Source organism: Chrysemys picta, chromosome 2 (assembly GCF_011386835.1).
Source record: "Chrysemys picta bellii isolate R12L10 chromosome 2, ASM1138683v2, whole genome shotgun sequence".
NCBI classification, from domain to species: domain Eukaryota; kingdom Metazoa; phylum Chordata; order Testudines; family Emydidae; genus Chrysemys; species Chrysemys picta.
The window spans coordinates 14693943-14720807 of NC_088792.1; the positions used below are offsets into that span (position 1 = coordinate 14693943).

At 42.7% G+C, this 26865-nt stretch overlaps 1 protein-coding gene and 1 long non-coding RNA gene across 5 annotated transcripts in view; one reads left to right on the plus strand and one right to left on the minus strand.

Moving 5' to 3' along the window:
• Window positions 1-26865, plus strand: part of OXSR1 (oxidative stress responsive kinase 1) — a 124638-nt gene that overhangs the window by 77736 nt on the left and 20037 nt on the right. For all 3 annotated transcript variants that reach the window (XM_008163009.4, XM_024101023.3, XM_042859605.2), the window contains 5 exons: window positions 1001-1056; window positions 13748-13857; window positions 17113-17214; window positions 20459-20592; window positions 23185-23233. In XM_008163009.4, the coding sequence (XP_008161231.1) occupies window positions 1001-1056; window positions 13748-13857; window positions 17113-17214; window positions 20459-20592; window positions 23185-23233 (451 nt within the window). The remainder of the gene's footprint in view (window positions 1-1000; window positions 1057-13747; window positions 13858-17112; window positions 17215-20458; window positions 20593-23184; window positions 23234-26865) is intronic.
• Window positions 1-26865, minus strand: part of LOC135981909 (uncharacterized) — a 95586-nt gene that overhangs the window by 54308 nt on the left and 14413 nt on the right. The window lies entirely within an intron of this gene.

Consider the following 26865-nt stretch of genomic DNA (forward strand, 5'->3'; position numbering starts at 1 on the left):
TTTGTACTGCTGCAGCCTTGTGATGTCCCTGCTCTGTAACTAGAACACGATTATCTATGCCTGTCCATTCAGCATCCTTAACAAGTAATTAATTCACTTCCCAAAGACCTTTTTCAACAAGTCACGCTTACATGCTATAATATTACAACTTTTTTAGTATCCACTGTACATCAGTGATAGGCAACTAAGTGGGGCTTTATCACAAACATATTTCAGGCTTGTAATATATGGGAAGCTATTGTATTACTGTATTGGGGATGTTCAGTAAACACTGGTGGTATACTACCTTCATAGAAGTAAGTTTTTTATTTTTTGTCACTGATACTGCACAATGCAACAGCCTCTAAATAACTTGTGAATCCCATTAAGCTATAAAATTGGCTTAAAGTGCAGAATAGTAATTAATATTAATATATTAGTGCTCCCATGTATATGCCTTTAAATTCTTAGATTAAGGCAGATTGGAATCTGGTCACTCTCTACTTCGCTCTTGCACTACTGATGCAAATACATGTTTTCTCAAGATGGCCACTGCTAGGAACAAATTCACAATTGGCAGGATGTTAAATAGTTATTCAAATATTCTTCAAAATGATGCTGTCAACTCCAGTTTACTGTTATTAAAAGTATACTTAGAATCCCTATCCCGGGGCAGTTTTTGTCTAATTTTGTTCTGATGTGTGCTTTTTTGGGGGGTGTCAAGCAAATATCCCATGCTGGTGTTTGGAAGAACCTTGCGAACATTAACTTGGGAATGAGCATGTGGAGTTCAGCCCTGGAACTGATCTACACCTGATCTGCTACTGCTTTCAGGACTGGTCCAGAAGGACGAGAGGAGCTGCTTCTGAGGAAGTCATGAAGGATAAAGAGACTTTCAGGGCCCTAATACATCCCCTCACCCAGCCAAATCCACATTCCAGTCCTATGTCATGTGTGGGCAAAATAGTTTGTAGTATCTCTGCTTAATAAGTAATACATATTGTTGCTTTATTTTCTGCAGGGATGTGAAAGCAGGGAATATTCTTCTTGGAGAAGATGGCTCAGTACAGATTGCAGGTAACTTCCTTATCAACTTGGAGTAAAGAGAATATGGACAATACTGCATTGCTTCATGTTTGGCCAAAGTGGCTTGCAATGGCACATAGAAACCCACTTAAAAAATGCCACACTGTCAGATAGTCCTGTATTTCAAACAAGATTTCTAGGAGCAGTTTTTCTTTTGGCGTATTTTTCTCACTATTTTGATATTTTAAGATTATTGTGCTGGAAATGGTCTCTGTCAATGTGAATAAATCATTTCAGCATAAACCAAAAGCCACTCCTTTAAATCAATTGCTTGGACAATATGATTTTTTTTTAAACTAAGCAGAGCTAGTCAAAGCCATAAAACGGAAGCTTCACAGGATTGAAGAGTTCATTGTATAAAGTACATACGGTACTGATGTGTAACATCCTGCTGGAAAGTGGGTAGAATTGTTTAAAGTAAATTGCTGATGCCCATATTCTTTATGGGGAAAATGTAGGTCCTCCGCTTAGCAGGGCAAGAGAACTAATAACAGATAACATCAAAAAGGCTGAGGTATTTAATGCTTGTTTTGCTTCATTCTTCACTAAAAAGGTAAATTGGGACCAGATACTTAACAAAGTTAATGTTAACAACAAGGGGGAAGGAATGCAAGCCCAAATAGGGAAAGAATGGTTAAAAAAATATTTAGATAAATTAGATTTATTCAAGTTATTCAATCAGGATCAGAGCTCCGGTGTGCTTTCCACCTAAGCAGTCTTAGTGATAATTCCTGACCCAAAGAGTTGACAGATCAAATTGAGACAAGATGCAAAAGGAGGGAAGCATGAGGATGAAGGTAACAAAGTAGATGTTCCTGATGGTTCGGAGGTGTTTTTTGGATGCGTAAGTGGGAATGGGGATTAACTTAAAAATAATTAAGGTCAGTATTCCTGAGAGAGATTGTATTATTTTAGGTACTCTGAGTGCCAGCTACTTCAATGGAGCTATAACAATACTCCCCAGCTGAGAGACTGTCTCTGCATGTTTCATTCTAGAGCTGATCAAAAATAATTTTCTAATGGAACAGTTTTCTGTTGGAAAAGGCTGGTTCAGCAAAACTGAAATGTTTCATGGGAGTGTTTCCCGGGTATTTAACGGAAAATTTCAACAAGGTCTAAGTGCTTCGTTTCAACAAATATATAATATAAAGTCAATGAAGTGCTTCAATGAGCTGTTTCCATATTTCCAAAAAGAAATTTTTCAGACTGTTTCTGAGGAAATTGACATTTTATTCTAATTTGTAAGGAAAGGAAATTTTGAGGTGTTGGAACTTCCTGTAGAATGGAGATTCTAAGTTTTGATCAGCTTGGCTTCATTCTAAGTGTCCCCCCGCCCCCCCCTTGCAGTTCGAGATTTTTAAAAATAAGATGTTCAAACTAGCAGTTGCTTTCACAAAAGGGAAAACTCTTCCTTCAACTCTTATGAACTTTGACCTTCATAGTTTAGACATTGCCACCAGCTTATCCTATGAAAGATTCTGAAACTGGGCCTTACATAGAACTTTAGAGCAAAACCACATGTTATAAAGAGTTGAGTTCATGGTGTATATGACTAGCTAGATTCCATGTTTTAATGCTGGGGATTTGGGCCTGTCTCATTACTATATAGAGTATCCCACAGATATCCTACCAGTGTGGTTACACCCATATGTCCCTTGAGGTGCAAGACCTTTAATATCCTGGTGTCAACATAAGCAAGAGATTTTAATGCACAACTAGGACATTTGATCAAATTACAAGCTTCCTATTACTCAGTTGAGAACCCTCCAACAGAGAGAATAAATATGCACATAAAGCTCCTATCATCTCAGTAGTTTACACACTTTGAGCCTCAGTGTTCTTATGAGATAAAAACATAGACGTTAAGTGACTTGCTTTTGTGTAACAGCAAACTAACCTGGATGCAGGAATTAAAAAAAACAGGAATAGCAGCTCATTCCCCTACTGTAACAGCTTTACTAATAGTCTCTCCCTTAAAAAGATCTAAGTGTTCTACAACGATGAGCCAAAATACTACATCCTAGACTACTACTGAAGGATATTGTAGGCTTTTATCAATAAATGGCTTGTCCAATTGAGAAATTTGGGAAGTCACACATTATCTACTATCAGCTGACACATGCGATGAAATCCTTACACTTCATTAAGTAGCACAATAGCAGGCCTTAAGAGCTCTGGGAGCATTTAAGGGAAAGTAAATCTATTTTGGGTTTTATACAGAAGCCTGATAAGTGTTGTATCTTTCTGTACCAAGACTTGTTCTCTCCTGCACAGAGTAAGCAGAGTATGCTGTACACAGCATCATGTCACACTGCAATGGAGAAGATTTTTAACAACACTCTTCTGGTGAGAACTCATGCATTTCATGGGAGGATGCAAACAGCAGGAAGTTTGTCAGAGGGGTGTTATACTTAAATGAAGTTTTAACACACAAAAAACAGGGATAACCTCTTTCCAGATTAAAAAAAATATATAGGCTAAGAACCAAATATGTATTCCTTTTTAAAGATTGTTCAGGCATCTGACACAAGGAGGGGGGCAAATGCCAGAAAGTGAACCATTGATAACTACTGTGTAGTCTTTCAACCCGTTGTGCACTCACCTTATAGTAATTTCATCTAGAACACGTCTCCCTAGTTTACTTATGAGAATATCAACATGGGATTGTGTCAAAACCCTTAAAAATCAAGATGCATCACGCCACTGCTCCCCATCTCTATCCACTATGCCTGTAACCCTGCCAAAAAGTGGAAATTAGGTTGATTTGGCATAACTTGTTCTTGACAAATCCATATTAGCGATTCCATATAACCCTATTATCCTCTAGATCAGTGGTTCCCAAGCTTGTTCCGCTGCTTGTGCAGGGAAAGCCTCTGGCGGGCTGGGCTGTTTACCTGCCGCGGCCACCGGGAGCAGCGATCGGCCGAACCTGCGGACGCGGCAGGTAAACGGCCCGGCCCGCCAGGGGCTTTCCCTTCACAAGCGGCGGAACAAGTTTGGGAACCACTGCTCTAGATGCTTACAAACTGATTGATGAATAATTTGTTCCAGCATCTTTCCAGGTATCTAAGTTACATTGACTGGTCTCTAATTCCCCAAGTCCTCTTCCCTGCCCTCCTTTTTAAGATAGGTACATCTGCCCTTCCCCAGTTCTCTGGGACCTCGCCCATCCTCCATGAATTCTCAAAGCTCATCACTGACAGTTCTGAGATTGCTTCAACTAGTTCCTTAAGTACCCCAGGGTGAATTTTATCAGGCCCTGCTGACTTGTCTCTACCATGATGCAATTACCAATAATCTTAATCTTGTAAACAGTCCACAGGAGCACATTCTAGCAATTCCCATCAGCAGCCAAAAATAGAAGCAGTTGGTTTATATAACTGATCAAAACCCTTAAGATAAATCAGATGTTTCTTAGCTATTAGAGGGAGGGATAGCTCACTGGTCTGCTAAACCCAGGATTGTGAGTTCAGTTCTTGAGGGGGCCACTTAGGGATCTGGGGCAAAGTCAGTACTTGGTCCTGCTAGTGAAGGCAGGGGGCTGGACTCAATGACCTTTCAGGGTCCCATCCAGTTCTATGAGATGGGTATATCTCCATATATTATTTTATTTATTATTCTATGTGTAATTTTAAATTGCCAAATTGTGTTGTCTGAAAACCACTTCAAGAGTGACATGAATCAAGGTCATGGAATGAGGCCATGCGGCAGAGTGGAGATAGTCTGTGAATTAAAGAAGCATTTGATAGAAGTACAAATTCTAAAAATTTCCATGGCAACCATCACAAAGGTGGAACTTAACAGACCTGTTTAAGTGCTAGAACTCAGTGTTTTTACTCAGGGAGAGTGTATTTTAGCAACTTCAGAGCTCTTTTTTGCCACTCTAAATGTTTACCCACCTGGCTAAGTAATAAAATTGCCACTGACAGACGCAAAGGTGCTCAGTTAGATCCAAACTGAAGTTGATTTCTTTAAAGGGACATTGGCCTGGCCTATTTTGTGCAAAGCTAATAATTTATCCTGCTCTTATTCATTGTGATACTACCATATTTAAAGCGGTTTTACATTTTTTCATATTGAATTGTAGTGGAGAAGCAGGAGGCTGTTGAACGGCTAAATATTTATTGAAATTACCATACTTGCCATCTGGAGGATCCTTGTGTATGATACTGAGGTGACAGAAATCTTGTGCTGTCCTTGTTGAGGGTTTGTAAACAAAGACTTTTGGTCAATATTTATTTTGAACTGTCTTTCAAATGCTGCTTTCTTTTGTGCTTAGCGTTCATGCTGTTTACTAGGGAGGCAGCATTGTGTAGTGGTTAAAATAGGTTTAGAAGTCAGAAGACCCGGGGAGAGTCAGTGACTTGCTGACTAATCCTGAGCAAATTGCCTAACGCCTCTTACTTTATCTATTCATAAAATTGGCCCTAACTATGCCCGACAAAATGTATGTAACTTTCCACTAATTCATGCCAGCTTCTCTCCAGTTCATTCTGTTCCTGATTTCTCGTAATTCATTGTGGCAAAATGGATGCAATTAACATCTAGGGCTAAATGGACTGAGGGACATAGGAGTCCTGCTGCCCAGTAGAAGCCTCAGCCCAGAGTTAGGCGTCCAGGCTCCCTGTACAATGCATGGGGAGAGTTAGGTGCCAAAGGGTAGTTCTACATTTCAGTCGGAGATAAGATGGCAGCTCAAGTAGGCATCCATCATAAACTTCAAGGTCAAAAGGGACCCTCATGATCATCCTGTCTGACTTCCTACGCATGACAGGCCACAGAACCTGACCTACCCACTCCTGTAATAGACCCCTAATCTCTGGCTGAGTTATTGAAGTCATCAAATCATGATTTAAAGACTGCAAGTTACAGGGAATCCATCATTTATACTACTTTAAACCTGCAAGTGACCCGTGCCCCATGCTGCAGAGGGAGGCGAAAACCCCCCAAGTTCTCTGCCAATCTGACCTGGTGGAAAATTCCTTCCCAACCTGCACTAGCATAGCTAAAAGTAGCAGTGTAGATGCGGCGGCATGGGCTGTACAGGCACACCAGGACCCTAGGTACGTGCTTTGTGTTGCTGAAGCCCACCTTGTCACATCTATACTGCTTTTTGAGCCATGCTAGCGTGTGTACATACACCTGAACAGTGTTCAGACCTATCCTAAGAATGGGATTCTCAGAAGTCAGTAAGTGCCTAAACTACTCAGCAGAAATTGCCAAGGAGAAGGGTGGGGATTAGGCCACGCCCTTCAAAGATCATTAAGTGCCTAGCTCTGCTTGGAATTGTAGTCAATAACTGGGTGGTCAGGGCACTCAGCTGGGATGCGGGAGACCTGCGTTCAAGTCTGTGTGTCAAAGTAAGCAGTGTGAAGATTTTAAAACAGATCTCTAACATCCCAGCTGAGTACCCTGACCACTGGGCTATAGGGTATTCTGCTGCACACTCCCACCCCAGGCTAGAAATTCCCGATCTGTTCACTGTTGTCACTTTTGTGCAGATTAGTCTTGTGTTGTGAGCTCAGTTACTGTCTGGCATCATAGGCTAGATAGACGAGGAGTGTCTAATTTGAGAATCCTGCCACGGCTTAGCATGAGCTAGGGCATCAAGCAGCTTTGCGGTGTTGAGACTTAGTGGGTTTTGTTCCTGTTGACCGATGGAAACTTAGCGTCCACCTAACCCAGAAAATGCCGGTATTCCCATGGCACTGAGTCAAGCTTTTGAGAATTGATAGAAATAGCTGCTTGCAAACTCCCAACTTCCCCAGCTGTGAGATTGGGGAACCCAATTCATATTTACAAATCAAATCCTACTATACACTCTTGTTCTTTTCTTGTAAAGGAAACAACATTACTTAACAAGAATCAGTAAAAAGGATCTTATATAAAATTATTTGCATTTTCCTTAGCATTTTGCCATCTTCCACTTGATTCTCCCTCAGACAGTTTCCTTTTAGTGGTGCTTTTCTCTTCTGCTTGGCAGGTTTAATAATCTCAAGTGAATTAACCTCTGTGCTTTGCAACAGGAAAACATTTAGGACAGGACTAGTTGTGATAGAACTGAAGGGAGAGCAAGGCAACACCGAACGAAACATTTAGATTGCCTCTTTCAAAACACTTCGGCTGCACCCTAGCACTTCTAGATTTGCACTCCTGCATTATTTTTTGCTTGGGGAAATCCTAACACCTTGGTTTCTCAGAGTTAAAAGTAGCTCAGGCTTGTTTGCAGATAGCATATGTTAGTTCATTATTCCACCCCACGGAAGTAGGAATTGTTATGCGGCTTGATCTAAAGCTCATATAAAAAAACTCCTGTTGAATTTAGTTGGGTTTGGTTCTGGTCCATAATTAAGACTGTTGTTTTTTTTCTCCCAGGTAGTTAGCTAGTATAGCATTTACTTATATTTCTAATTAAATGCAATTGTGAGTCTTTTCAAAATTAATAGATGCACTAATTTTTTAAAAGCTATTACTAGAATATTGGTATAGAGTTTAGCTTGTTCAGCAAGGACAGGCAGTGAGAAAAGGGAAGTGGTGTTGCATAATGCATCAAGAATATATACACTTGTTCTGAGGTCCAGAAGGAAGTGAGAGGCAGACCACATGGAAGTTTCGGGGTGAAGATAAAAGGAGGAAAAGCAGGGAAGACATAATGGGCGAAATCACTATAGACCACCAATTCAGGAGGAGGAGGTGGAGGAGGCATTTCTAGAACAAAAAACAAATACCCAAAACACACAAGCTGGTACTAATGGAAGACTTCAGCTACATGTTGGAAAAGTAGCATGGCAAAACGCAGAATCTCTGGTAAGTTACTGAAATGTGTTCAGGACAACACTTTGTTTCAGAAGGTGGAGGAATTAACCAGAGGGACAGACTTTTTACACTTGATTCTGACTAACAGGGAGGAGTTGGTTGCAAATCTGATGGTGAAGACAATTTGAATGAAAGTGATCATGAAATGATGGATTTAATTTTTCTAAGGAAGGGAAGGATTGAGAGCATCGGAATAAGGATAATGGACTTCCACAAAGCAGTCTTAACAGTCTCCAAGAACTTCTAGGTGAGGTCCCAAGGAAATCTAAAGGAAAAAGGAGTGGAAGAGTGCTGGTAGTTTTTCAGAGACAATATTAAAGGCTCAACAGCAAAGAATCCTGATGCAAAGGAAAGATAGGAAGAATAGTAAGAGGCCAATATGGTTCCATTAGGAGCTGTTTAATGACCTGAAAATAAAAAGAGGAATCACCCCAAAAGAGGAAAAATTGCTAAGGATGAATACAAAGTAGGGCAAGCATATGGGGACAAAATGAGAAAAGCTAAGGCACAAAGTAAGTTGCACCTCGCAAGGAACATAAAAAGCATGGAGGGGTGGCTTATAAATACAATAGGAGCAAGATCTCCTGTCCTACTAAGTAGTGGACCTACACTTTCCTTTGTATTTCTCTTGCTCCTATTGTATTGCTATTGCTTAACACAATTAATATTAACAGCAAGGAGGATGGAACGCAAGCCCAAATGGGGAAAGAACAGGTTAAAGAATGTTTTGATAAATTAGTTTTCAAGTTGGCAGACCCTGATGAAGTTCACCCTAGGGAACTTAAGGAATGAGCTGAAGTAATCATGGAAGCATTAGTGATTATATTTGAGAATTTATGGAGGATGGGTGAGGTCCCAGAGGATGGAAGAAAGGGAAAAGTAGTACTTATCTTTAAAAATAGGGGGAAGAGGAGTTGGTGACTTAGGCCTGGTCCCCACTAAGTCCCCACTTCAGACTAAGGTACGCAAATTCAGCTACGTTATTAACGAATTCGAAGTACCTTAGTCTGAACTTACCGCGGTCCAGACGCGGCAGGAAGGCTCCCCCGTCGATGCCGCGTACTCCTCTCGGCGAGCTGGAGTACCGGCGCCCACTGCGAGCACTTCCGGGATCGATTTATCGCGTCTTAACCAGACGTGATAAATCAATCCCAGAACATCGATTGCCTGCCACCGGACCCTCCGGTAAGTGAAGACAAGGCCTTATAGACTAGTCAGCCTAACTTCAATAGCTAGAAAGATATTGGAACAAATTATTAAACAATCAGTCTGTAAGCAGCTATAGGATAATAGCATTATAAGAAATAGCATGGATTTGCCAAGAACATATTATGCCAAATCCACATATTTTCCCTTTTTTTTTTTTTTTTTTTTTTTCTTTCCAGGGGTTCTTGCCTAGTGGATAGAGGATGGGGAGCAGTAGTCGTGATGTATCTAGATTTTAGTAAGGCTTTTGACACCATCTTGAATGATATTCTCATAAGCAAGCTAGGGAGATGTGGTCTAGGTGAAATTGCTATAAGGCAGTGGTCTGCAAACTTTTTACCTCGTGTCCTCCGCCTTGCCCCTGCCCCTCCCCCTGGGGCTGGGAACGGGGCCGTGGCTCGGGGGACGGGGGGGAATGCAGACAGGGATAAGGGGGCTGAGGCCACAGCTGGGAGCGGGGCCAGCAGCCAGGGCCCCAGGCGTGGGAATGGAGCTCAGTGACGCTCCCTCCACGCCTCCATCACAGTATGTGGTGTATCACATCCAGTGCACTAAATGCCCCAATAACCAGACAATCACTATGCTCTTGAATGAACTCACACAGAAAAAAGATAAGACAAGAACACAATATCACCTGTGGGTGAACACTTTTCACAAAGTGGTCACTCTGTATCTGTTCGCTCAGTCCTCATCTTCAAAGGAAACCTCCACAACATTTCCAATAGATAAGTCTGGGAGCTTAAATTCATAACTTTGCTAGACACACAATCATGGACTGAATGGATTTATAGCTTATTGCAACAATCTGTAACCCACTAATAACCTCTTCCAACTACTCTCCCCTGCTCTCCCCCTTCCTCTCTCTGACTAGTCACTTCACCTTGAATGGTTCCTAGAAATACGTGTTAACTACTTATGCCAAACAATCTCTTCCACCTTGTATTTAGCAGTGACACACTGAATCTGTTTTCCAGACCTGAAAAGAGCTCCATGTAAGCTTCAGAGTGGTAGCGTGTTAGTCTGTATCAGCAAAAAGAACAAGGAGTACTTGTGGCGCCTTAGAGACTAACAAATTTATTTGGGCATAAACTTTCGTGGGCTAAAACCCACTTCATCCGAACCAACACAGACGTAAAGATACTACTGCTACTCTATTTCCACCTCAGCAGTAAGAATAAAGTTTAAACTTGTGGGCAGCTTTTTATTTAGCTTTTTACAAATATTTCTTGAGGTAACAGCCACTCTATTTTTTTAAAGCAATAGTGCACACTATTAGAGTGGGCTGTTTGAGCAAATTGGAAATCAGTAAATTGATTGGACAACCATTGACTAAATCAACCATGTAATGGAATACAATTTAATTCCACCAAGGCTTTCTGGTGACTTCAAGACAAATGCAGAGCTCAAGGGATTTATTGCCAGAATTCCAAGATAGAATTTATAAAATTCTTACATTTTTCTGAAATGTGGTGTGTGTTGTTTAAAGGACTTTTATTTTTGATGCTGGAACATTTTTACCTGAAATGACATTTCCTTTACCCTGCATTGAAGTAAGATAATAGTGCATTATTTAAAATACATGCCTGTGGTTCTTCAAAAATTTACCTCAATTGCAATCTCTTGCTAGAGTTTAAATTACTCTTATTTTTAGAAACAATAGAGGTTTCATAAAAGTACATGTCATGAGGGACAAATGTCACTGACTTTTGGTAATACCACAAATTGAGACTAGGATGATTTCTATCCAAACAAATTCTGAGGCTTCAGCTAAATACACCTAATTTTAGCAAATCTTGTTTTGGAACCTCATTAGAGCTTACAAGTTAAGCAGGAATGAAACGAGTTAATACTTGGATAGGAGGCCTCAAAGGAAAACTTTGACACTGCACCTTTGGTGATTCTGTAGAAACACAGGGACTGCTGTACAGGTTCACGGTAATGGTCCATCTAGACCTTTATTCAGTACCAGATCCTTCAGAGGACGGTGCAAGAAATGATTGATAATTATAAAATAGCCATAAATAGAAGCAGAATCCTCAACAGGCAGTGGTGGTTTTAGGGCCTGAAGCGTGAGATCATATAAATGGCCAGTGTTTTTCCTGGGAAAAAAAATCTTCCTGTAGTTACAATTGGGTATGGTCTCTTTCATTTCCTCTATTAAACTGTCATTTGTTGGTACCGTGTGCTGTTTGTTCAGGTCCGAAATGATTGATTGCCCTACACTGGTGGGTGAAATAATTCCTGTGTTTAGGTTCTGATCCTCCAAGCCCTACACACACTCGCACTGAAGTTACTTGGAATCTTGCATAGTCAGAGCTTCAAGAATCAGGCCCATCATTTGTATACCAGTTTGTCAAATAATTTGGGATCCTTTGGGCTAAAGGGAGCTTTATGCAGGTGTGGTACCAGATATCCAAAGTGTATATAGGGCTTGGAGGAAGTCTGTCTCTGTATATATAAATTTGCCTATATAAAAAAAGATTATAAAAATAGAATAGATTGTATCTGGGACTACCAACTCCCAGCTAGAGAGGTTACATCCGGAGCTATCAGCCAAAATTCTTCAGCAAGACCCGTCCCCTTCAGCAATCCAGCATTGCAGTCTGTGTAGCAAATTGGCATTTTGGGGCACTACGGAATAAATGGAAGAGAGCAGGGGTGAGGACTTGGAGAAGATTTTTTTTTTTAAAAGCAACTTGAAAGGACCATCAGTTGAATTTTTTGTTAACTTTGATTTGGTTTTTCCATAGACATGAGGCACAAATCAGGACAGTCTTGCCAGGATTTCTTTCCCATCTCGTGTGGTTATTTTCTCTTCCTCTACTCTGCCCATACATCTAGAGCCTCCCGTGAAAAAATTCTCCCTGGCTCCCTCTTGGACTTGTTACTGTCATGTTGCCATATTTGTTTATATAGTGCTCCTCTCATTCTGAGCAGAGAGCTTGTATCACACTTCGTTCCTGCATGGCACTGGCACCGTCACTGTTCACAAACTTACTGTACCGCACCTGTATCTGTTGCACAAAATGTCAGCATTGTGACTGCAAGCTCAGCTTAAACGTCCTTTAAAAGCATGATTTAATTAATAACTAGAACTAAAATTAGTACGGTGAGGTGCCTCTTGAATAAACATTCGTGTTTCAGCGTGACAAAGGAATTCTAGTTCAGGTTGGACTGTGGTGGCGGGGGAGGACTTATTTAAAATACTGATACAATAGAGATATCAACATCCAGTCCCAAATTGCCTCTGCATAGCCTCCTATTTCAGTGGGAGACAGTTACACTTCTTGATTCCAGTAACATTACCACTTTGTCATTAGCTTGTTAACTTCAGTTACCCAATTAAAGTGTTGTGTGATCTAGTCATGGGTCATTGACAGAATATACTTCGCTTGGTAGCATAGTATCGAAAACAAAGGTGTTACGCATCCCACCTGCATGAAACAGTTGTGGTCCACATGACACTTTTCACATTTTACCAGTTCTAATCCTTTATTTAAACACCTAACTCTCCTGCCTTCATTCTGATGCCGAGTCTTCCTAATGAGCAGAGCACGAATCAGTGCAGTGTTGGCTTCCCGAGGCTGCAAACAGAATGAAATAAAGGCTCTGAGTGGTATCTCTTAACTTGTCCAAGGCTCAAATGTGGGACAGACCTAAATGAGGGATGCAAATTATTTCCGGAAGCCTAAAATGCTGTGGGATTCATCCCTTGAGTATAAACAACTTTCCATAATCTCAGCTTCAACTGTTTATTATTGGAAAACTATTTATATCAGAAATAAAAGTGATGGGACATACTCTTCATGTTAGAATGCCGGTGTCTTTGGGACTAAAGTGAGTGACATCCATCAGTGAGACAGACGGTAGATAGATGTGAGCTCCCTGCCTGCCCTCTGCTCTTCTCATTGGGATATTTACATTGTTGTTAGGCTTTCGGATTAACATCAATATTTATTGCTAATCATTTTAGCTGATGGGATAGGGAAGGAGGTGAGTAAAACCTCTGTGGGTGGGGAAAAAGAACAGGAGTACTTGTGGCATCTTAGAGACTAACAAATTTATTTGAGCATAAGCTTTCGTGGGCTATCATCGGATGGGTGGGGGAGTTACTGCAGAGAGAAGAGAAGACTGATGCAGACACTGGAAGAAAAGAGAAACTAAAAAAAGAGGTTTTTTTGGGGGGCGGGGGGGGGGGGGGAGGAAGAGGAAAGGCAGTAGCCTTTGATCATAAAAGTTCAGGATGTTGCTAAAGGAGACAATAACTCATTTAACTGAACTCTTATTGTTTGTTACTACATAACCATTTTCTCCTTGGTCTCTGTGCGAACTTCCCATTGACACCAGTGGGAGATCATCTGTGCATTGAGGGTGTATGTAGTCCTTCATTCATTCCCTGGCCCAAAGACCATTGTTAAAAATTAGAATACTGTCCTCTCTGTGTGAACGGCACTTCACACCTCTTGAATGTAATTGAATAGTATCCATGGTTATGAACACTGTCAAAGGACTAATTTGCCTTAGTCGATCATTCTTAGTCCTTCAGAAACTTCCCCATGTGAAAAATGACCATCATCTGCATAGCTGAGATTTCTTGTGGGTTTTTTTTTTCCGTGTTCAGGATATTTTCTTCACTGTAGGCATTTTTTTGCTATTTCAGACTTCGGTGTTAGTGCATTTTTAGCGACTGGTGGTGATATTACCAGAAATAAAGTGAGAAAAACCTTTGTGGGCACCCCTTGCTGGATGGCACCAGAAGTCATGGAACAGGTAACTGTTTAATTGGTAGTGTCTTGTTAGCTCACTTGCCATGTACAATTTTCTAAGCCATTGATGTTTGTTTATGAAAGCTTTGGTCACTGTGGTGGCTCGGTCCTCATGCCACCCACTGTGGCTTTCTCAGGGTCCCAGAGGACAGCTTAGTACTCATACTGCTCAGTATAGTACAGGCTGCTTTCCCTAAAATTTCAGACCGATTTGAGCACTCACAATTTCAGGCCCTTGTTCTATCTGTTAGATTTTTCTCTAGCACCCTTTGTCGTCCCAGCTAGCCTCTGATAAAACGCTATGCAAGATCCAGGATTGTTTCTTAAACTCGGACAATGGTTGCTGCTTGTTTCAGTGGAGCTACTTGCTCCATTAAAGTGGAGGATATTGGGGATGATGGGAGGGATAAAAGAATATTTGCTTTTTAAACATGCAGTGCAGACTACTCCCAGCAAGGCAAAACAAATGTAAATGTCAATAACTGGTGTGGAGGAAAACTGGGGGGTGGGAGATGGGACCCAGGGGACGACTCATTACCCTGCCGAATTTTCCACCCCTACTGAAGTCCTAGTTAGCATTTGTATCCCTTGAAAAGGAATGGCTGCCTCTAGGATAGGGGTCGGCAACCTTTGGCATGCGGCTCGCCAGGGTAAGCACCCTGGCGGGCCGGGCCAGTTTTATTTACCTGCGGGCGCGGCAGGTTCGGCCGATCGCGGCCCCCACTGGCTGCGGTTCGCCGTTCCGGGCCAATGGGGCCGGTGAGAAGCAGTGCGGGCGAGCGATGTGCTGGCCGCGGCTTCTCGCCGCCCCCATTGGCCCAGGACGGCAAACCGTGGCCAGTGGGGACGGCGAACCGTGGCCAGTGGGGGCCGCGATCGGCCGAACCTGCTGCGCCCGCAGGTAAATAAAACTGGCCCGGCCCGCCAGAGTGCTTACCCTGGCGAGCCGCGTGCCGAACGTTGCCGACCCCTGCTCTGGGAGATGTTGGCTTCTCTCTCCTTCCTTGAGCTGCTGATCAGCTGGGAATGGAAGTGATGTCTGCTGTTGTCTCATGTAGCTGAAAGCACAAGGGACAGAGCAGCAGGGCAGATAAACACCTGTCAGTGATGGTCTAGATAATACTTAGTCCTTCCATGAGTGCAGAGGACTGGACTAGATGATCTCTCAAAGTCCCTTCCTGTCCTATGATTCTATGATGTCGCCTGGGCCTTATTGGACTTCTCCAGGCTAATTGTGTCCAGAATGTCTGTGATTAAGGAGGAGAGGGGATTAGATCAGTGAAAAACCAACTGATCAAAGAAGAAAGGGGTTGATAAAGTGGTTATAAAGATCTTTAACCAGGAAGAAAATGTAACTAAAATGAAAAGACTTAATTATAAATATATCTAGTATTTTCTGTTGACACAGATATTCTGGGGACTATAGGAGTTCATAAGGACTGTGAGTGTGGAATTATTACAAAAAATTATTTTGAAAGGCTGTTTATACCATCCCATTCCCTTCCAGCAGGTGTCGCTGTGAGTCAATTATATCTTGAGTTATAGATAAATAGAAAAGGTAGAAATCAAAGAATTTTTGACCCAACTCCATTTCTTAATTTTGGGATAAACTTCCCTATCCCACCATTATCCCTCTAAATGCTATGCACATTTTGACTGGAAAACAACTTATGGCACAAATTGAAGAGGTAAATTTCATTGATCTAAATCCATAAAGTATAAACAAATGAAGGCTATTGGTATATTCTGGATCAAAATTCAGGTGAAGAGCTGTTTTCCCTTTGGGTAGCCATTAGCTATATTAAACTAATTTATGGGAATTTGAAAACTTCCCCACTGACTTCAGTTTACAAGCAGGATTTTGTACTGTAATCGGAAGCTATAAATTAGGTGGTTAACATTTATTGAAAAAAATTGATGTATTTGTGCACCTACTATAAGACTAACACTGTGCTTCACTGTTGTTTTTTGTCTCTTTGATTATAGTTTCAATTTATTCTCCAGCATTATTGAGCCACATACAGTGTGATGCAACTTAATTTTATTAAACTTTACAGAGATTTTTTTCTCTACTAATGTAATCATAGAAAGCCAAGTTTACTACCAGCAGTTTCTATGTAATCTCCTTTTACTATCACCTAAATCCCATCAAACTGGAGTATGCCAGGCAGGCTAGATATGGAGTGTCCAGAGATCGATGGATCGATCAATCTCTCTCTCTCTCACTCACACTCACACACCTTAGAAGTAGTTTGTGCAAAACTTTTGGCTTCATCAGAATTAGTATCTTCTCCTAAACTAATTGTTAACTTATCTAGTGCAATACTGCTATTAAATTTGCACTTATTCAACTATTGCAGTCTTCTCCCATTTGTCTAGAGAGCAGGAAATGCGAACAGTTTAATTTTGGCAAAACACTTGTGGTTTGTAGTTCTCATTAAAGTTAGTACACAGTGTCTCTTCCCTGCAGTGGATAAAGTAAACTTTCCATTTCAGATGCCAGAACACTAGGTAATGTTAATGAGGAAAAAGGCTTATTGGCATATGAAATATTTTTTTCTTTGCATAGTGGAGGTTAAAGTGTTATATGGCTTTAGATGGGCAGATTTGTTCACTAATGTGGAAACTACTAATACCCATTAAACCAAAAGACAATCTAATGGAAAGCAAAATATTAAATATCAGCAATGGCTTCTATAAGCAGGAATGAGGAATTTCAGTGGCCTGGCTCAACTCCAGGCTGGCATGGACTTCCTAGTGCAAAGAGTAGATTGCTAACCTGTTTCAGGACTGGACGTGATTGCAGTTAGTTTAACAAAGTAGCCGGTTAGACATATGACTGCGTGTGGGGCTGTGCCTACTGATCCCCCAACTATGACTATTTCAATCATACCCAAGCAGTCCGACTTTCTATATTAGTATGGAAGCCAAAGCCTGGTTGAACCCAATGCCTAGTACTTGTAGTGTGGCATATGAAAACTCTTTTACAAGCCACAAATCTGCTCTTCCTCAGGTATGACTGTTCTACCTAAGGTTTTCTGATTTGCAGCCAGGAAGGAACTGAAAGGTAAAGAAAGGCATGTTCTTTCCTGGGTATAATTGCAATGCCAGTGAAGGTTAATGGGAGATATGTGCCTTTCAGAGTCCTTGAGGGTAAAGAAATGATGCAAACATTTGACAAGCTCCATTCAGAGCCTGTAGGCAGAGGTGTAGTTGGGATAATGAAAAGTATGTAGAGTAATATCTTGTCACTTTTCAGGTCAGAGGTTATGACTTCAAAGCAGACATCTGGAGTTTTGGAATCACTGCTATAGAGCTGGCTACAGGGGCAGCTCCTTATCACAAATACCCACCGATGAAGGTGAGCGGTAATCTTCAAATACTTGTGGTGACAAAAAACAGTATTAAACAGTATTTCCTGAGGCTATTTGAAAGAATGTGGTCAGTCCAATTTTCCTCTTGTTGTTTTTGTATTTGTACCACCAGACTCCCAGTCCTTTTAAAAGTTGCATTCCTTTTTTGTGCTTATGTGCTTAAAATAGAGAATAGTAGTGTTCAAATCTATACCCTTCCCTGCGCAGATACTCATGAGTAGTACTAGACATCTCACCTGGATCCTTTAAAAACAGCATAGCAGTCTTAGAGTTGTAGAAAAACCAATGGTTCAAAGGCATCTAATAGGGCACCCAGTGACCCCTGGGTAAGGAGATAATCGGTCCTCTCCTACCTCAGTGTTCCTTCTATCCACCTACTCATAAAATCTGGCACCAGTTGTCCCAGGTGAGTTTTTAACTGGGGGCTTGGATACTTCATTGGATTAGTAATAGAGGTAAGAGGCTCTACATTCTTCTCCTGGTTTGAATGTTAGCCCAGCTGGAGACTGAAAGTTGCTATCTGGTGGCTGTTGAGTAGCCTGTGTAAAATGAATTGAGGGTCTTAGCCTTGGGTATTCCCGAAAGGTAATTGGGTTCATTCTGTCAGACAGGTAATACGTTTCACCGTATGTTTTTGTCAGCTCTAACTGTCTGTCTATTTGGGGGAGTTATAACTATGGGAACAGAGCTGGGATTTGTGTGTAATATGGTATTTTTGTTGGCTTCGTTCAGATGTTTCCATTTTAAAGGCACATCACTTAAGCCTGGGGAGGGTTGTTGCTCTAAACTAGAGCCCTGTGCAGGATATTTTTTGAATACCATTTTTATCCTGCCCCCACCCGCAAAAACCTTAGATCCCGCAAGAGAGACAGATTCCCCCATGCTGCTACTTAAAAAAAAAAAAAAAAAAAAAAGGCAGTTATATATATATATATATATACACACCCACCCACACACGGCTAACATTTTGGCATGTGTATTTTTATTAAAAGTCACAGATAAAATCGCGGAAATGTACAAAGGACCAGTGTTAGGGGGTAGCGAACAGGGCAGTTGGCTGGGGCCCTACTCCACAGGAGGCCCCATAAAGATAAGTTACGGGCGGTAGGGGTTGGCCTCGGGCTTCAGACCTGTGCAGCGGGGCTTGGGCTTGCTCTGAAGTCTGAGCCCCGCTGCCTGGGGCTGAATTAGTGCAATTTTGAGGAAGTTACAGAGGTCTCGTAAAATCACAGAATCTGTGACCTCCATGACTGACTCGTAGCATCTATCTATCTATCAACGGAATTCAGACACAATTTTTACCATTAAAAGAATAAAACAAACCTTGCTTAAACCGCACAAAAAAATACTTCAATTCCTGTTATAACAGACATCAAATCATTCTACCCCTTGCTTAAATTTAAGTATTAAAACCTTTATTTTAAAAAAAGGAAAACTAGTTCCTGTTGTAGTGGTGCAGTTGGCTGGATAGGATGCAATGGATTTTAAGACTTCAGCATTCAGAAAATAAGGACCTGTTTCTATGTGTTCAGATGCCCTTATATTCAGACATACCTGTTTCTAGTAAACGAGTTAACTGAGCACATGGACTGAAAAAAAAAAAAAAGTTCCGTCATCACTGGTCTGCTGTGTTGTGACTGTACTAGGTGTCGCTTGCTACACAGCGTTATGGGTTAAGAGACCTGGAGACCACTGCTATGCAGACATGTTCCAGACTAATATGGTAATTGTTTTGTCAGATATTTGCTGTGCAGAAGACTTATCCTTTCTCTTCAAATACTTGTTTCGTGTACTCCAGATTTTTAAATAGGTTTTAGAATTGTGTTGCTGTTGCATATTCAAATTCTTGCAAAAAATTGCAACCATTTAGCCTGATTATCACTAAGGAATTAAAGGCAAGTTTTCACCAGCTAGCATCAATGGAACAAACATGTTTTCTGGAAAACAATTATTTTATTCAAAACTGAAACATTTAATGGGTTTGATAAATAGTCTGAAAAGTTACCTGCCTTATGCCTTGTCTATGCACAGAAATTGCACCAGTTTAATTTAAATTGGTTTTTAAACGTGTTCAGTTAAACATGTGCAAAGCCTTTTGTGGCCTCTAATTACAGTTTGAGTATCAAATTTTGGTTTAATTTAAGCACATTTCTTATTGCCTGACGCTAACCTGAAATAAGCTTGTCTTAAACTGAAATAAGAGTCTAGCCAGGAGTTTGCACGAGTTTAACTAAAATAAGTTAAACTGGTGCAACTGTCCTTTGCAGACAAGGCCTTTAACAACCGAGTTGGTTTCAAATGCAGTGTTCATGTTAACAATGCCCCAGGTCTGCAAAGCAACAGTCAAATATTCACTGATTTAGCAGATGTTGTTTTCAATAATACTTTCTTATGTGATGATGGAATTTTAAAAAACATTTTACAGTAGGTTTTGTGGCCTGCACTCAGTTCTACGATTACTATAGTCAAACTCCACAAGTTCAGATCCTGTAATATAAAGGTCACTTAAGTTGTAATTATGTTGTTTTCATATTTGTGACTTGGGAATATTAACCGCCATTTACATTTGATTGTATAATTCTGCATGAATTGATGGACCACTGCATTTTTAGAACAGTGGAAACCTTTAAATATGCTGCAGGCTGGTTCCTCTTCTAAAATTGGTGAAACCTGTATCTAGGTGACAGAGTAAGACAGAGGCAAGAATAATTTTCTCTTTTTTTCTTCAGAATGTTTTTGTTTTGTTGAGTGGAATAGAAGAAATCATCCACTGGTGGGTGGGTGTGTGTGTGTGTGTGTGTGTGTGTGTGTGTGTGTGTGTGTGTGTGAGAGAGAGAGAGAGAGAGAGAGAGAGAAAATTGTCCTTTGTTTTTACATTCATAATTAGCCATGTTTCTTTCTAACTCCCTCTCTCTCACAGTAAGATACCTGCAGGAAATCCGAACTGAGCATTTGAATCTAAGGTCTCATATGACTAGTGCCTATAGAATGAGCAGGTTTGGCAGAAATTCTGTGCCCCTTTTCTTCCCTTTGGGGCTGCATCATGCTGGCATGACTGACCTGAGAACTTGCTCTGATCTTACAATTTGAAGCCTGTATCTCAACTCCTAACATGTTAAAGATGTGCATCTCCAGAATGCATCAGGCTGCTGTATGTGTGGGGTTCCCTAGACCACACTTCTAAGAATTTTTGGTCTTTCTAGATGTTTCCAATGAATTTAATTCTTTCAGGTTTTAATGCTGACACTACAGAATGATCCACCTTCTTTAGAGACTGGTGTGCAAGATAAAGAAATGCTGAAGAAGTATGGGAAATCATTTAGGAAGATGATTTCATCATGCTTACAGAAAGACCCTGAAAAAAGGTAAAACTACTGTGACGGGTTGGATCACAGAAACCCCCTTGGGAGCTGCCACCTAATGTACCAAGAGTACTTCTATTCCTGTTTTCCCTGCCAGCTCAGGACTCCAGCACCCTGTCTTGCTGAGCCAGACACTCCCGTCTGCTCCAACACAGACCCAGGGACTGAATTACTTACCCCAAAGCTGCAGGTTTACCTGAAAACAGCCCACAGAAGTGTGTTGGTCTATAGCACTCAGATGCCCAACTCCCAATGGGGTCTAAACCCAAATAAATCCGTCTTACCCTGTATAAAGCTTATACAGGGTAAACTCATAAATTGTTCGCCCTCTATAACACTGATAGAGAGAGATGCACAGTTGTTTGCTCCCCCAGGTATTAATACATACTCTGAGTTAATTACTAAGTAGAAAGTGGTTTTATTAAATACAGAAAGTAGGATTTAAGTGGTTCCAAGTAGTAACAGACAACAAAATAAGTCACTAAGCAAAATAAAGTAAAACGCGCAAATCTATGTCTAATCAAACTAAATACAGATAAGATCCTCACCAGTTCCAGAATGCTCCCTTTTACAGGCTAATCTCCTTTTAGCCTGGGTCCAGCAATCACTCTCACCCCCTGTAGTTACTGTCCTTTGTTCCAGTTTCCTTCCAGTATTCTGAGGGGGTGAAGAGGCTCCTTCTTTAGCCATCTGAAGACCAAATGGAGGGGGTCTCCCACGGGTTTAAATAGACTCTCTTGTGGGTGGAGACCCCCCTCCTCACTTCTATGCGAAGTCCAGCTCCAAGATGGAGTTCTGAAGTCACCTGGGCAAGTCACATGTCCGTGCATGACTCAGTCTTTACAGGCAGAAGCCATTGTCCACGTGGTATCTTGTATGTCTCCAGGAAGACTTCTTATGCGGATTGGAGCATTCCAGGATGCATTGTTCCCCAAATGCTTCCTGATCGGGTACTTAACCTTGCGAATTCCTTCCTAAAGAAGCTGACCAAATGCCTCACAAAGCTTACTTAGAAATCAAGCCAGTATACATAACTCTGAACACACAAATGGTGCCTACATACAACTCGGATGAACATAACCAGTAGATCATAACCTTTACATAGATGTGTTACATGGCATATGTAGCAAAACCCTATTCCAGTTATATCATACATACATTTATAAGCACACCCCCCCCCAAATAAAAGTTGTCCTAGTTAGCTCTCCAATCTTTGAGCCAAGAAGATTGCTGAGGACCTGCTGTCTGACAAGAAGTTCTCCTGGCTGTTGTCATTTTTTAAAAATATGGATAAATGTTCAATACAGTGTATGACTGGCAAGACACACAACTTCCATTCTGATTAACCAGTACTGACTAGTTCACTGCTCAGTGTTGTACTGCCAGAGAGTTAATTGCGATTTTTGTCTCACTTCTGATTCAAGCTGCACTGTGTTTTTTGCACATCAGAAATGATAGGTTGTGAACTATGTATTTACCTGTGGAGCTTTTAAAATATACAGACACCCCCCGACTTACGCTTCCGTTCCGGAAAGCCTCGCATCACTTGAGTTTTGCATAAGTCGGAAACATATACCCGTACGTTACACACACATTTCTGCAACTCAAAAATCCTATTTCTGGTTTATGGAACTTTTTCCGTAAGTGCGAATTTGCGTAAGTCAGGTCTTGCGTAACCTGGGGAGCGTCTGTACATGGTTTTTAAATTTGCAAATATATGAAGGCTCTTAGTGCAATCTTGACTCATTTGCTTATAAGGACTATTTATTAAGGGCAGCTACATAAAATATTGGCAAATTTCCCATAACACTTTCTCTCGTCCATGCAAATCCTTTAAAAATATCCTGATACAGCAGTTTAAAATCATCCTCTCCCTACAAGTAGATGATCGTCTGTTCAGTGTTGAGGGTGTGATTGGGGGGGGGGGGAAGCAAATGGACGTGCAATTCTCAATTTATTACTATTTCTTTCTTTATTCTATGATAAGGGCGTGAAGCCCCAGTCAGGGTCCCATTGTGCTAGAAAATGTACAGATGAGTAAAACAAAGGCAGTAACAATCTAGGTCCTTGGCTACACTTGGGAATTCACAGCGTTGCTGAGAGCTCTCTCGCAGCGTTGTATGTACTTTCACACCCCTGAGCGCAGCAAGTTGCAGCGCTGTACAGCGCCATTGTAGCCAAGGCCTAGAAGAGCTCACAAACCAGTTTCAGCCAAATGGTGCCAGCAGATAACCAGAGGTATATCTGTGCACCTCCTAAATGTGTAATGTCTATATATGTCACTTTGCAAAGATAACTAACCTAATGCAGAATTAGTATTTAGTAACCGTCTACCTTAAAGCAGAGGCATGAACTGAAGTGCATACATCTGGAAAAGAGCCATTGCTTTTGCTGTCCTTATTGGATATGTCTACACAGCAACTAGACACCCACAGCTAGCCCGTGTCAGCTGACTCAGGGTCTTGGGTTGTGGGTAAACAGTCAGATGGCAAAGTTTCATGTTGTAGGCAAGTTGTAGTGAATGAAGCAAGCAGCTTGGAAGAATGTTACATTTCGAAGTAACAATAACTATTTTTCTCCCTCTTTTGTTACTAGACCAACAGCAGCAGAGCTATTAAGACACAAATTTTTCACAAAAGCAAAGGTATGATAAAACTTTCTAACTCAATTTGTCATTCCAAAATTGTATGGAAGGGAAACATTATGTATAATTAACTATGTGGGGCGGTATAAGGCTTTACTGATGTGAGTTTGGGATGGCTGTTTTATTTACAACCAGTGCTACTCTGAGTTAGGCTGCTTGTTGCAAATTAATGAAATAAAACCTTTGTATGCTATCAAATCATGTATTCTGTTGAAGAAACATGTTTCATAGACACTATTTAAAAAATCTTTGAGTTTTTTTTAACATCTTCCATTGGGTTTACTTTTTTCCCCTTCCACCTCTAAAGCCAACTAAAAGTATGTCTACACTTGCGGTGAGGTGGAGAGTTAGCTACTGCATGCCCAGGTAGCACGGATATAAAGTAGCTGTGTAGACAGTGAGGCACCGCTTAGGCAAGTAAAGTAGAAAAACTCTGGCAGAAGGAGGCAGTGGAAAAAGTCTCCTGAAGCTCAGCTGGAGACTTTTCCCACTGCCTCCCCCCTGCCAGAGCCTTTCAATGCCACGTGTAGCTATACTCCTCAGTAAGCGTACACAGCCTGCCTTTCGCTATCTCACGTAGCTCCACGTACCCTACATGCTGGCACAAGTGTAGATGAGTTCTGAGAGGGAGTAAATCTAATTAAGATCTTGGAAACCTCTGAAAACAATCTAGGAGACTTTCCGTGTACAGTAGAACCCTCAGAGTTACGAACACTGGAGTTATGAACTGACCGGTCAACCACACATCTCATTTGGAACTGAAAGTACACAATCAGGTAGCAGCAGAGACCCCCCCCCCCCCCCCAAAAAAAAAAAAAAAAACCAAGTACAGTACTGTGTTCAATATAAACTACTAAAAACATAAAGGGAAAGTTTGTTTTTTTTTTTTTTTTAAGATTTGACCCGGTAAGGAAACTTTCTGTGCTCATTTCATTTAAATTAAGATGGTTAAAAGCAGCGTTTTTCTTTTTCATAGTAAAGTTTCAAAGCTGTATTAAGTCAATGTTCAGTTGTAAACTTTTGAAAGAACAACCATAACGTTTTGTTCAGTGTTACAAACATTTCAGAATTACGAACAACCTCCATTTCCGAGGCAGGGCCGGCTCCAGGCACCGGCCGAGCAAGCTGGTGCTTGGGGTGGCAGCTTGTAGGAGGTGGCATTCCGCCCAATCCTAGGGCGGCACGGCCGCTTTTTTGTTGTTGTTTGTTGTTCTGCTCTGGCCGCCCTGTAGGGGGTGGCAGCAGCACGGAGGACGGGAGCGCCCTGCAGCAAGCCCGGCAGGGCAGCCCACATCCTTCGCTCCCAGCCGACCGGAGCAGTGTGGAGCCCTCCCGTCAGGTGGCACGGCGGGAGGGGCCGCGTGGCAGCGCCCTGCTGAAGCCCTGGCCGCCCCCCTTCTCTCTCTCCCCCCGCTCCCTTCCCTTCCCCCCACTAGCCGGGGCACATCTGCAGGGCAGGGAGTCCCCCTGCACCCTGGCTCTAGCCGTGCCACAGTTTTTTTTCCTCTTTTTTTGCTTGGGGCGGCCAGAAAGCCAGAGCCGGCCCTGTCCCGAGGTGTTCGGAACTCTGAGGTTCTACTGTTTTATGCCATGAATAAGGTCAGGTGTTTCAGGGCTCTCCAAGACTAGCAGCAAGTGCTGTATGCTGTTGAAAGCTGGGTGTCTCCACTACCAAATAGTATAAAACGCCCATTTCTAGACCCAAAGGTCTGGTTGCAAGATACCAGATCTTAAATCTGTCACTGGATCTGGGCAGAGTATTTCATTGTTCTTCTTCGAGTGATTGCTCATGTGTATTCCACAATAGGTGTGCGTGCTCGCCATGTGCACCGGTGCTGGAAGTTTTTCCCTAGCAGTACCCGTAGGGGAGCGCCCCTAGTGACCGCAGGTGTGGAGCCTCCATGGCGCTGTATAAGGGGCGCTGCACACTCACCCCACCCTCAGTTCCTTCTTGCCACCAGTGAAGGTGCGTCGGAACTGCTCTGCTCCAGCTTTGCTGTAGCTCATCCCCAAAATTGCTTGTTTGTTCATTGTATGGTACCTGTAAGTTAGTTAGTTTGTTTAGTTAGTTTAGTTTAGATAGAGCGCCCGGGCCAGGGCATGCCCCGTGCCCCAGGTTTTAAGTCGTGTGACACTTGTAGGCAATCTATGCCATTGAGTGATCCGCATACAGACTGTCTACACTATTTGGGAGAGACCCATCTCAGCGATTGCTGCAAAATTTGCAAGTCGTTTAAACCTCGGCCCAAGAGAGAAAGGGACATTAGGCTCCGGGCTATTCTGATGGAGTTGATGCTGACCCTGGCTCCGGCGCGCCACTCCGAGTCGACACCAGGCAGCATGGTGTCGGTGCGCGGTGACCCTTCGGTGCCATCAACTAGTCGGCACTGCTCCCAGTCCCTGGGGCACACCAAGAAGGCTAGGAAGAGGCCTTCTTCACCACGGCACTGGAGTAAACCAGGGACAGAGGCTAGACCCATGTCGGGCAGTCCTCGATCCCCACTGGCCTGTAGGCCTCCGACTCAAGTCGAGCAGAGTAGCCTGGTCCATATGGAGCAGACCTCCCCAGATGTCCGGATGCCCTCCACACCGGAGGCCCTGCAGACGGCCTGGGATATTATGTCCATGCCAGTACCAGGAGCACCGCCGATGTCGGCCCTGCGCTCCAGAGGCAAGCCGCCACTGGGATCTCTGCAGTCGCCCCCGGCTCGGTACCGGTCTCGGTTGAGGGAATGTTCCCGATGCCGTTTGCCGCCCAGCAACCGTTCAGGGCAAAGTCCATGTGGATCACACTCAACGCCCACCAGGCTGTCTGGTTGGGTTCCCTCGGACTGACTCTCAGCACCACTCCGCCTCGAAGAGCAAACACCGACGGGACCGAGGCAGACGATGCCAAAGGTCCTCATCTCAGAGGGACTATCGCAGCTGGTTACGGCATGAACGTCAATGTCATTCCAGTTTGTCGTCCCACTCCAGGACCCCACTACGGCACCGCCTCCGCAGCCCCGGGCGTTGATTGCCGGCATCTCCCCGTCGCAGGTCAGCCCGCTGGAGCCGATCACGGAGCAGCTGTTACTGACAATACTGGTCCTCCACGTCGGGATCGCAGTCCTGTGGTCAGCATCGCTCCCGGTGTCGCCACTCCTCCTGGTCCAGGAACAGCGGCAGGTCATATGTCCCGTATGTTAGGCCCCCAGTCCGCAGTGGGACCTAAACCTGGTGTTGGCCCGTCTCACGGGGCCCCCGTTTGAGCTGCTAGCCATATGCTCCTGGTCACACCTCTCGTGGAAGGTGGCTTTCCTTGTTTTGATCACTTGTTGGGACCCTCAGCTAGGCGAGTCTCGGAGCTCAGGGCCCTGACCCGTACACGGTGTTTCATAAAGATAAGGTCCCGCTCCGTACACACCCTTCGTTCTTTCCAAAGGTGGTCTCCGCCTATCACATGGGTCAGGACATTTTTCCGGCAGTCCTCTGCCCCAAGCCCCATGCGTCCAGTGAGGAGCGCTGCCTCCACACGCTGGATGTGAGATGGGCTCTGGCTTTTTACCTGGAGCAGACTAAGCCGTTCCGAAAATCCTTGCAACTGTTCATCGCCTCGGCCGAGCGCGTGAAAGGTCGGCCGATCTCCACTC